Source organism: Plecotus auritus, assembly GCF_963455305.1.
Source record: "Plecotus auritus genome assembly, chromosome: 7".
NCBI lineage: Eukaryota > Metazoa > Chordata > Mammalia > Chiroptera > Vespertilionidae > Plecotus > Plecotus auritus.
In genome coordinates, this window is record NC_137774.1 from 141,617,738 (window position 1) to 141,630,016 (window position 12,279).

The window sequence follows — 12,279 nt, forward strand, 5'->3', positions numbered from 1 at the left end:
TGGCCCAGCCATTCCTGCTCCTCTCTCCAGGGGATGCCATGAAAAGAGACGCTCTCTCCATCTTGGAGAGCTGTTGACATGGGCAATTAACAAACACAAAGAGGTCCTTTGTAAATGAAGGGTAGCTGCCAGGGACACAATGGTTTTGCCCCTAACCATCCATTAATTCACACCTTAGGCTTTGAGCCTTTTTCCACTTTCCCTGCCTGAAAACACCTCCCAGAGAGTTTTTCCACTTAGAAACATCCTTTCAGGACCCATGTTCTAAATAGGAGACAGGCCCACAGCTCTACGGGCACCTTCATAAGTACGGGCAGTTTAGATGTGCTGTTATGAGAAAAATCAAAAGAACGTCAGGAGGTTCTAGTGTTGCACACTGAATTTAAACCAAGAAGGACTGAGCTTGCAGCTCCTGGACCTCAGGTAGTGGATACTGAGGAACTAGAGTGAAAAAGCAGGTGATTCACTGGGCTGGGAAGCTCACAGTCTAGCAAGGGGAGACAGACTTGCAAACCATCTACAAACATCTGCACTGAGTACCTTACCCTGCAGGCCAGCTTTGGAAAACAAAGAATTGTTAGAGTCATGTCTCTTAAAAGACTATAAATTCAAAACAAAAATCTAGGTCTGCAGCGAAATGTCACACTGTACCATTATATATGCTATCATCTCATTTGCCTTACCCCTTCCACCTCCAGGTTAGTCAGTCTAGCGTAAAGTACTTCAAGCACCAAAATTTATCATCATAACTCTCCCTAGGATTTTGGCATTAACCAACAGGTACAGCCACAGCAGCTATTCCAATCATTGTAAAAATTTTCTCCAAAGTATCTTTAAGTCTCCATAAATATTTGGGTAAAGCAGTTAGAATTCCACCTGCATATAATTACTGAAAATTTTAAATAACATATTCCTAGAATATCAAAAGGTAGAGGGAAGATTACAAACACCCATGAACACACCACCACATTAATGATACACATGAAATTTTCTCTAGGGCTTTCTCAAATTCCATTTCTTTCACTCCCTGCACTGATAAGTAAGCTGCTTATTGTAAAACTGCTTCCCATGAATGTTTTTAGACTTTGACTATAAATGTTTGTACCCAGAAATAATAGTCTATCTTGCTTTGCATATGTTTAAATTTTACAATGAAAATACTATCTTATACCTCGAATGTGCTTTTAACTCTGCTCATCTTGCTATTTTTGATAGTTACATTCACTGATACATATACTCTAGATCAGTGGTCGGCAAACTCATTAGTCAACAGAGCCAAATATCAACAGTACAACGATTGAAATTTCTTTTGAGAGCCAAATTTTTTAAACTTAAACTTCTTCTAACACCACTTCTTCAAAATAGACTTGCCCAGGCCGTGGTATTTTGTGGAAGAGCCACACTTAAGGGGCCAAAGAGCCGCATGTGGCTCGCGAGCCGCAGTTGGCCGACCACGGCTTTAGATCATTCATTCTGCCTGCTGTATAGTATTTCATTGTATAACTATATTGTGATCTATTTAAAGGATGCAGAGATTTTGAGAGGCAGCTGAGAGGAAGGCTAGCAAAGAGTATGGCAACTTCAGCTCCACTGAAAAAGAGAGGAAAAGTGCTGGAAGAATCTGGGATTAAGAGCCTTGGCAAATTCCCCTGTGAAAGGAAGAAGAGGACGAGCAGGAATCCAGCTACCCCAGGGGCCAGAACAGAGATGGAATCTGCGGCCTTGAAGTTGTCAATGGGCTGAAAAGCCTCTGGAAAATTGATCTGGGATCACTTGATTATTTAGTAACATCTTGTCCAGAAAGTTAATTCCCTTGACTTCTCTGGTCTGTTGCCCTCTGAACCATAAAAAAAAAAAGTTCAGAGTCATTGCCTTTGCAACCTTTTAAGTCATATATGGATTAGCATAGACTTCAGATAGTTCTTGAGAACATGATAATAAATTATAAACTAGTGAGGATATGAATTACTTTTTTCTTAAACAGAATATGGTTTGCTTTTTTTTAACTAGAGGCCCGGTGCATGAGATTTGTGCACTGGGGGGGGGGGGGAGGGGCACGGTGTCCCTCAGCCTGGCCTGAACTCTCTCACAGTCCAGGACCTGTCGAGGGATGTCCACCTGCGGCAGTCAGACATTTCTCTCACAGTCCAGGGCTCTCACAGTCCGGGGCTCTTGCAGTCTGGGACCACTCGCTCCCTACCGCCTGCCTGCAGCGGAGTCAGGAGAGGCTTCCACCACCGCCACTGCACACTCGCCAGCTGTGAGGCCGGCTTCTGGCTGAGCAGCGCTCCCCCTGTGGGAGCACACTGACCACCAGGGGGCAGCTCTGGCGTTGAGCGTCTGCCCCCTGGTGGTCAGTCTGCATCATAGGGACCAGTCATTCCACTGTTTTATCTATTTGCAATTAGGCTTTTATTATATAGGATAGGATTAGTAATTTAAAAAGCCTATTTTCTGTCTTTTGTTTATATAAACTTAAAATATCTAAATATTGCCGAAACCGGTTTGGCTCAGTGGATAGAGCATCGGCCTGCGGACTGAGGGGTCTCAGGTTCGATTCCGGTCAAGGGCATGTACATTGGTTGCGGGCACATCCCCAGTGGGAGGTGTGCAGGAGGCAGCTGATCGATGTTTCTCTCTCATCGATGTTTCTAGCTCTCTATCCCTCTCCCTTCCTCTCTGTACAAAATCAATAAAATATTAAAAAATATATATATATCTAAATATTATGTTTCTATGATTCTAGACATAAATGACATAAAATTATCTTTAAGCTTACTTAAAATAATGTTTTTTAATCTGATGAATTCATGTGTCTCAATGATGTAAATGCATTTTTAAAATATTATCTTTCAAAACATACAAATCAGAAGTGGCAGATACAACAAAAGCCCCTTGGAAGAGTGCAGCCTGTCTGAAGGTGCACACCCCAACAGGTTCAGTCCCATCTCTGTGTAATCAGAGGTAATGAGGAATACAGCACACCATGCCACTGCCCACTGTTCCCACAGGAAGAAGATTCCTCAGCACAGTGGGATCAAATTCCTATTCTTTCTGGGAGAAGGTGCTAAGAGATCTGAAAGCATTTATGCAGTAAATAAACTGAGAAAGTCATAGCAGGTTTAATAATCAGGTACCATTATGTTGGCAAGCATCAATACCTAATAAAGACACACTTGTGCCCTTCTACATTTGATTTGTATTTAAACCATTGTAGCATTTATTTTTAAAAGTATTTTCTTTTCTCAAAGTCATAAAAGAACCTTGCATGAGAAGAGTAATTACTGGCATCTGTCTGGTGGTCACGGAAAATGCTGAGTGACAGTAAGTCCCAGAACATCTATATCATACATCATTAATTCTTCGGGGGATATTTGGATTTAATTGAAAATTCAAAATAACATGCTTATTTTTGGTTTGCTTCACTTAGAAATATTAGTTTCTCTAATAACAAAAGGTGTAGATTTCTGTTGAGATATGTACTGTGCTTTATTCCCATATTCTGACTGATAGATCAACTGATTTTTTTTTTAGGAAAGGGATTTTAAATGGCTTAAATGTAATTCTAACTTTATTGAGTAGTCAAAGCATAGACTCCAAACAAACCTAAGCCATTATTTTTTAAATTTTTATTAAAGATTCATACTCTCAAGTAGAGAAATTTAAATATTTTCTTTATATTCCCCCCATCAACTCATGGCTATCCGTTAACATTAACAGAATTGAGACTTGCACAAATATTAAAAGAGATTTGGCCCTTAAACAGATATGGGGAATGTAATTTGCTAATTAACAGTACCTTAATAGTTTATAGAAAACATAGTAATTCAGAAACAGAAAAAAAAAAAGTGTGAGCTATTTATTAAAGGCTAAAAGGAAGAGGTATGCAAAAAAAAGGTTGAAAACCACTATGAAGAAATCAGGTCAAGGGTTATAAATCTGCTATTTAAATACAAAAGCCTTACATGGATCAGTTCATTAAGACCTAGATCTAACAGTAGAGAGCTCAGTTCATTCAAAGTCTTCCTTAATTCAAATGCAAACTGCATTATTTACTCTGTATGAAAACCATAGTATAAAGAACAATCAGATTTCCAGATCATAATTCTTTTTTAAAAAAATATAATTCTTTATTGATTTCAGAGAGGAAGGGGAAAGAAGAGAGAGATAGAAACATCAATGATGAGAGAGAATCATTGATCGGCTGCCTCCTGCACACCCCCCACTGGGGATGGAGCCCGCAACCCAGGCATGTGCCCTTGGCCGGAATCGAACCTGGGACCATTCAGTCCGCAGGCTGATGCTCTATCCATTGAGCAAAGCTGGCTAGGGCCAGATTATAATTCTTGATTCAGATCAATTTATACTATCTGCAGATCAAATAATGTTTTTGCTTGTTTACATAGAATTTTTAAATTTAAATTAAGATTCTCCTAGGAATAAATATGCATTTTTTTACAATGGCAGTAAGGGAGAAAAAAAAAACCTGAAAATTTTCAAGTTACCTTGAAATCACTAATATTGAATATTTATAAAGAAACACACTTTTTGGTTTTCCTAATTTGGTTGATTATCATTCATTTTCCATTTGCCAGTGAAAATCTAACAAGTCATAGAATAATCATTTTACAAACTGTACCACCGTCCCACCCCCCAATACCCCCCAAAAAAAGGAACAGAATTGTGCTACTTACAAACTTCCTCTCCTGGGAAGACTTAGCTCCTTCTGCAACAGAAAAAAAAAACACAAAGATATATATGAGAAGTTACATTCCCTCAGACCACTAGGACAGGAAATGGATAACAAGAAATGTATTGTCCTTCCTTATGCGTAATTTGGCATTTGCTACACATAAGAAATTTTAATGTCATAATTTTACTCTGGATCCCTCCTTATATTGTTCTTTTTATCTATTGTGTTCAAGATACAAACACGGTTCACCTAAATTCCAAAGCAGGAGACACCACTCCTCACAAAGCAATGACAGTAAAATACTGAGTTGAGTTACCTGGCTCTATAATTGAGCATAAGGAAAATCTGAGGAACCAAAGGCCTTATCCAAAGAAGAAGCAGATACAAGGAGGAAAAGTCTTGCGGGATTATCTATACTAATAAAAGGGTAATATGCAAATCGACCGAAAAGTCCAACAGTGGAACGACCCTCTGGACGACATTCCAGACAAAGCCGCAGCTGCAAAGTCGTACTCTTGTGAAATGAAAAGAACAGTTAAGTCAGACCATTTGCCCCCAACAGAAACAGACTCATGCCAAAGCATTGTGCATACCCAAGATGACACTTCATTTTTAAGAATAAATCAAAAGACTTCTTTCTGGTGTTATTTTTTAAACAAATGTAAATTATGACTTAAGGCAGGGGTCCTAAAACCTTTTAAACAGGGGGCCAGTTCACTGTTCCTCAGACGGTTGGAGGGCTGGACTGTAGTTTAAAAAAAACAACTATGAACAAATTCCTATGCGCATTGCGGGCCCGGGACGAGTCGGCTGCTAAGCAGGACAGGTAGCGGCACCCGGCGGGCCGGATAAATGTCCTTGGCGGGCCGCATGTGGCCCGCGGGCCGTAGTTTGAGGATGCCTGATTAGGGTATTTGAAAGTAGGTTAATAAACCTCTACAAAGGTAACTAGACAGCAACACCAATTAATAGAGCACTTTCTAGCTTTAAAAGGATGCTCTCACACTTATCTCTCATTAAGACCATTATGACCCTAACTACAGAGGGGCTGTGGGAAAAACAGCAACAAGCAAACAAGCCAAGCAAACAAACACACACAAAGGGACACAGAAGTACCTCCACCCATTAATGAAGCTTTCAAATCCGGGGTACTCAAGAATGATCACCTGATGGCAATAATTAAAGAATAGAAAGCAATGAGTCATTGGACTATTTAAATTCAAAAAGGACACACTATAAATTCTAAAGACTCGGCTAATTTGGTTTTCCATTCCCATAACTATAATTTATTTTTTTTTTTTGCCTTCCAGGAGCTCAAAGCATTATCTTTTGAAAAGTGTTTCCCCCTCAGCTTCAAACTCACCTTTCCTGTCCCCTATCTTTATGGGCTCCTTCAATGCCTACCAGGACAGTGGCCTGAGATCTCACTTCTGGACAGGGCAGCTTGCTCCACAGAACGTGGCCTGAGAGTCGCAGGCTGGAGGGGAAGATACTGCTTTAGATATGATGCCGGACTTATTAAGTGGCAAATGTGTTTTGATACAGGGTTATAATAATCATATCACTGTTTAACTGCAAGAAGAAACAATCAACAATTTTAGGGACAGAGTATCTTTTTCCTTCTTCCAATAGCACCTTGCCTTTTTCAAGGTCTGTAGGGATCAGTGGTGAAATGCTTTTTTTGCTGTTTTGTTTAGCTTTATTGCTTAAGCCTTGATTAGCCCCATGAAATTATAGTGTTTGCTGAACTCGGCTCCCTGATTCTGAAACGTAAATATACCTTCATTGACTAAAGCCTCTGACCATGACAGTTTTCCTTCGGAAGTGCAATGGAAATGGAAAACCAATGAGGAACTTCCTACATGTGCATCTTTGGCTATGACAAGCCCTGGGAAATTAGTTTTGGATTCAGATTTAAAAAAGAAATGAGAGAACTTCCTAGAAGTACTTGTTCACCGGACTGTTCCTTGTAGAAAAGAATTAGAGACCCACTGCCCAGCAAGATGCCAAGAGGTCCGTCCAATAAGGAAACACACTCTTGCTGGATTCAGCAGCATTAAAAGAAAAGGAAGCGTACCTGAGATGTTAGCATTAATCACAGAAAGAAATGTCAGACGTCATTTCAACTTCATATGCAAACAGATCACTATAAAAGGGAAAAGGCCAAATGAGTGATCCCAAAGAGTGGGATCAGTCATATTTCACCAAGTGACTCCACCATCCGCTGGCTGCTCTGCTCTGGGGGTAAAAACGCTGAAACAGCAAGATAAGGGATAAACACCAGCTCTGTTTTTAATCAGTCTTTCGAGTGGGTCTAGAATTATGAGTTCTAAACAAGAAGAAAGGTCACGGTGTGCAGCCCAGCACTGCGGCGCCACGGGACGGCAGCGGGGCTCAGCGATGAGGCACAAGGACATTCAATAGGCCGCTGTCAGCTGACCTGAAGCTTCCAAGCTAACCGAGCCGGAGGAGCTAATCCACCTGACGGTTTGAATGTCAGGCTCGGGACTGGAAACTCAATTTGGTAGCAAATTGGAATCAGATGTGATGGTAATAAAGGGAGAGAAATGACTGTGCTGTGGCCAAGACCTTGTGAACAGGAGCTGCAAATGGCTGCAAATACCAGGCAGGCGAAGCAATTGCAGGCAGAGCGAGGAGTGCGGCTGCCCTGATAACGTGGGGACCACATGCTGATAACGTCTGTACCACTCAGTCTAAGTGAGCAGCACCAAGGCATTTACTGCCCAGTCCCTGTGGTACTCGGTGTGTGTCCTTGTTTATTTTCCTAATGTCATGATAAGGCCACTAACAAATACTTGGATCAACATGTGGTATTGGTCACAGTCATAAACCAAAGTTTGTGTATATATATTTGAAATATGTGTTAAAAATTTAGCATCAGGTAAACATTAGAGGCACTCAGGATAAAGGACCATACTCGCTATAAAATACTAGTGTAGTGTGGCAAGGCCAGGAGCAGAGGTCTTTTAAAAGTACGCAGCAGGCAGAAACCGGTTTGGCTCAGTGGATAGAGCATCAGCTTGCGGACTGAAGGTCCCAGGTTCGATCCCGGTCAAGGGCATGTACCTTGGTTGCGGGCACATCCCCAGTGGGGGGTGTGCAGGAGGCAGCTGATTGATGTTTCTCTCTCATCAATGTTTCTAACTATCTATCCCTCTCCCTTCCTCTCTGTAAAAATAAAATCAATAAAATATATATATTTTTTTAAAAAAGTACACAGCAGTACGAAGGGAGGAGGGTCAGTGATGGTCCCCATTATTCATGATGACAAAATCTGGCGGAACTGACATTATGCTCAAACTCAAGAGTAAGCGCAGGTTAAATTAAGCTAATGGCAACACTCCTGGCTTGGACAAAAGAATTGGTTCAAAGATGGCAGGGGATTCAATCTGGGAAAACAAGATGCAAGCAATGTTTGCTTGGGATTCCTGGGAAAGAACGCCCTTTCCTTTTCCAAGAGAACTAGCAGGAAAGAAAGGGCATCATTCACCCTAGAATCGAATGGCCACTACTTGACATGAAAGGTGGCAGAAAAGAAACAGACAGAAACTGGGTATTGGGTGATATCTTTGAGACAGTGGTTCTAGCCTTGCCTATTACCTGGATTTCTCCGTTATACCAGCCAATCAAGTCCCTTTATTGTTTAAAGCAGTTTAACTTGTGTTTTCTCTTCCTTGGGATTCAAATATTCCCAAGTGACACAATCCTGGAGCCTCAGCTTTATTAAGCATCGTCTGGGAGTTGGCTAGGCAGCCTCAGCTGTGGGCGAGGAGAGGGGCGTTCCAGACGTGGGCACAGATGTGGCAAGGTCGGGTGGAGTGAAACCATACACAGCTCTTGGGAAGATTGGCATGGCTGGGACAGGGGGAGAAAGTAAACACAACCAGGACATGAGAATGGATGCAGGGACAGGGCCAAGCCATAGAAGGTTTTTGGAAGGGTCTTGTTTTTATCCTATGGACAATGGGGACACTTTAAACAGGAGAAAACATGGCCGAATCGGCACGTTCAAGGGAATCACTCTGGCATCAGGGTGTCAAAGGGCTCACTGGGAACAAATGGGAAAGGAATTAGGGGCTTATTCCACTGTCCAGGATTCAGGACCGAGTGCCAAGACCAAAGAAAGAGGCAGCGGGGAGGGTGGCGAGGGTCAAATTCAAGAGACAAATGTGCGCACAGAATCCACAGGAGAAGAGCAGGAATGCTTAACTTCTGGAGCTAAAGGCAAGGTGCACCATGCAGAGATTAGGGAAAAGGGGACATCCTAAAGCACTGGGGCCTTCCAGAAGTTAAAAATGGAAATCTGAATGTAAATGAGGGGTTGGCAAAAACCACTGAAGTTAGCTCAGTGATGGACAGGAACATGAGATCAAGTTGCAAAATTAAGGTAAGAGCAAAGGTTGCCATTCCAGGTCTTTCTTGCATGGAAGTTAAACACCAAGCCCCTTTCCCACTTTAAATTTTGACACAAATGGTGGAAATTGTTTTTCTTTACTAAATTCATCTGCCTTCGTGTGCTGAACAACAGTACCTAACATTTCCTGCGGAGTAACATACATTATCTTATTTAATCTTCACTATTATCTCCACTTTAGGGAACTGAGGCGAAGGCTGGTTAAGCAGCTTACACAAGGTCACGGAGCTGGGTAAATGGCTTAGCTTGTCCTTGAATCCGTATCAGCCTTAGTGCTGGGCAGTTTAATTACTTTTCATCACCAAGTAAGACCTGGTGTATTTGTACCGTGGACTCCCCTCATCAAGGGCACCAAGCTGCATTCATAGTTGATAACACGCTGGCTGGCAATCACTCTCAGGAAGGAGGGATACAAAAGATCTCTGCAGCTCTTTCTAAGCAAATTTCACACTTAAATTATTTTTATAGACTCTGATTTTACTTGAAGCAAAGCCTTGCAAATACATTACTTTTAACACAGGCCTTTTAAAGAAGAAAAGCGTAACAAGTCAAATAATCAGCTAACCCCAAAGTAAATGCGCAAATGAAACAAGCTTCCTTTCCAGTCAATTACTGTGGTTTTTGATGCTTCCTAACATGGTATACACTGGACGTCAAGAAATTAAGCTTGGGAATGAGATATTTATATACCTACTGCCTTCCAACTCAGTATTCTATAAGGGATATCTGCCTCCTAAGTCAAAAGTTTCCATGTTTCCCTGTAGTGTTTGCCAAATAACAACTAGAACATCCTATCTAATAAAAGAGTGATATGCAAATTAACCATCACTCTGCTACACCCACAAGCCACGCCCACAAGCCAATCAGGAGCGAATATGCAAATAAACCCAACCAAGATGGCTACAGCCACAGAGAGCAGGAGGGAGGCTTGGGTTTCCCCGGCAATGGAGGAAGCCAAGCTTTCCGCCTGCCCTTGCCCGCCTAGGCCTCCACTCAAGGCTACAAAGTTTCAGTGATAGAAGATACATAAACCCAAACAGAAATGGCGGCAGCCACGGAGCTGGAAGGAGCAGGAGGCTAGGGTTGTCCGCGGCGATGGAGGAAGCCAAGCTTTCCGCACACCCTGGCCAGTCCAGGCCTCCGCTTAAGGCTACAAAGTTTCAATTATAGAAGATACATAAATCCCCCAAAAAATGGCTGCGGCCACGGAGCAAGCAGAAGGCTTGGCTCCGCTCCAGGCTACAAAGTTTCAATTGTAGAAGATAAATAAACCCCAGATACCAGGGCCTCCGCTTGGGTTGCCGGGGGGCATGGCCGGCCTGCAAACCACCATAGGCCCCTCGCCCAGGCCGCCCCACACCCCAAGGGAACACCCACCCTGATCCAGGACACCCTTCAGGGCAAACCAGCTGGCTCCCACCCGTGTACCAGGCCTCTGTTCTATCTAATAAAAGAGTAATATGCAGATTGACCATCACTCCAACACACAAGATGGCTGCTCCCATGTGGTCAAAGATCCTGCCCCCATGTGGACACAAGATGGCCACCACAAGATGGCCAGCAGGGGAGGGCAGTTGGGAGGAACCAGGTCTCCAAGGGAGGGCAGTTGTGGGCGATCAGGCCAGCAGGGGAGGGCAGTTAGGGGTGACCAAGCCGGCAGAGGAGGGAAGTTGGGGCGACCAGGCCTGTAGGGAAGGGCAGTTGGGAGGGACCCAGGCCTGCAGGGGAGGGCAGTTAGGGGTGACCAGGCCTGCAGGGGAGGGCAGTTAGGGGAAAACAGGCTGGCAGGGGAGCAGTTAGGCATCAATCAGGCTGGCAAGGGAGTGGTTAGGGGGTGATCAGGCTGGCAGGAAGAAGTGGTTAGGGGCAATCAGGAAGGCAGGCAGGCGAGCATTTGGGAGTCAGCAGTCCTGGATTGTGAGAGGGATGTCCGACTGACCGTTTAGGGGCCTAAACGGGCAGTTGGACATCCCTCGAGGGGTCCCAGATTGGAGAGGGTGCAGGCTGGGCTGAGGGACCCCCCCACCCCCGTGAACGAATTTCGTGCACCGGGCCTCTAGTCTATAATAATAAAAGTGTAATATGCAAATTAACCAAACGGCCGAACAGCGGAACGACCTTCCGGATGAAGCCGGGCCGAGGCAGCCGGGGCTGCAAAGGCCTACTCTTGCAGGAATTTCATGCATCGGGCCTCTAGTATATTAATAACATCCCCAGTTTATTGAGTGCCTATTATATACTAAGGGAAATGCACGTATTTCCTCCAAGTTGTTAGCTTCCACCTCACAGTCATATTGTATTTTCTGTGCTTATTTTGTGCTCAAAGAACAGAAGAACTATTTCTTTCCAGCTAACATATGTCATTTTTGAAATTAAGGAAACTAGTTTTGATCAGATTAGGAAGCCACAGTGCTTTACAACAAATGAAGCTAAACAAGACCAACCAAACATGACACTAAAAAAATAAATAAATAAAAAATGAAAATAAATCCCTATTTAAGCCAGTTGTATACTTCACAGTGCTCCAATGCACAACACCTAGATTCAGACCTACCTATAGTCTAATCTTAGCTAATGCTGAAAGCGCCCTTGAAAACTTCCCTCAACTTCTCGGTTTCCTACATTATACAATGAGGCTATTCCAAGTTATGTCATAAGGTGTTGAGAAGATTCATGAAAACTCATGGCCTACATTTAAACAGGGGAGCACCCCAGATATCTCTCACAGTAGGAGAGACACCCTAGAGCACAAGCGAGCGCTCTGATAGAGAGAGGTTGGGTGGCATCAAAGAGCAAGTGCCCAGGACCTGCCCGTCTCTCTCAGGGCAGAAACAACTGGAAGATTCAGAACAAATGAGGCTTCGGTGAAATCATGCACCATTACTCATCAGCAGGAAAATTCCTCGAGTAGAAGCAGATCAAACACAGATGCTAGCTACTTAGAATTTTAATCATCTTTAAGGCAGTGACCATTTAGAGGTCCTTTAGGACTATAAAATTAAGGTCATCATGGACAAGTTTTGTGATTTTCTTTTTTCCCTTAGAAGAGGCACGTGAAGAAGGCTCTTGATAAATACGCGTATCAGCCCTGCCACTTAGCTGTGTTTCTTGTTGCTTGGGAAAGCCTGTGACCTATAGTGAGCTCAGATAA

At 43.1% G+C, this 12,279-nt stretch overlaps 1 protein-coding gene across 4 annotated transcripts in view; it reads right to left on the bottom strand.

Annotated features, from left to right (window-relative positions):
* Positions 1 to 12,279, bottom strand: part of MAST4 (microtubule associated serine/threonine kinase family member 4) — a 310,042-nt gene that overhangs the window by 243,478 nt on the left and 54,285 nt on the right. For all 4 annotated transcript variants that reach the window (XM_080677583.1, XM_080677591.1, XM_080677587.1 and 1 more), the window contains exon 2: positions 4,695 to 4,726. In XM_080677583.1, the coding sequence (XP_080533709.1) occupies positions 4,695 to 4,726 (32 nt within the window). The remainder of the gene's footprint in view (positions 1 to 4,694; positions 4,727 to 12,279) is intronic.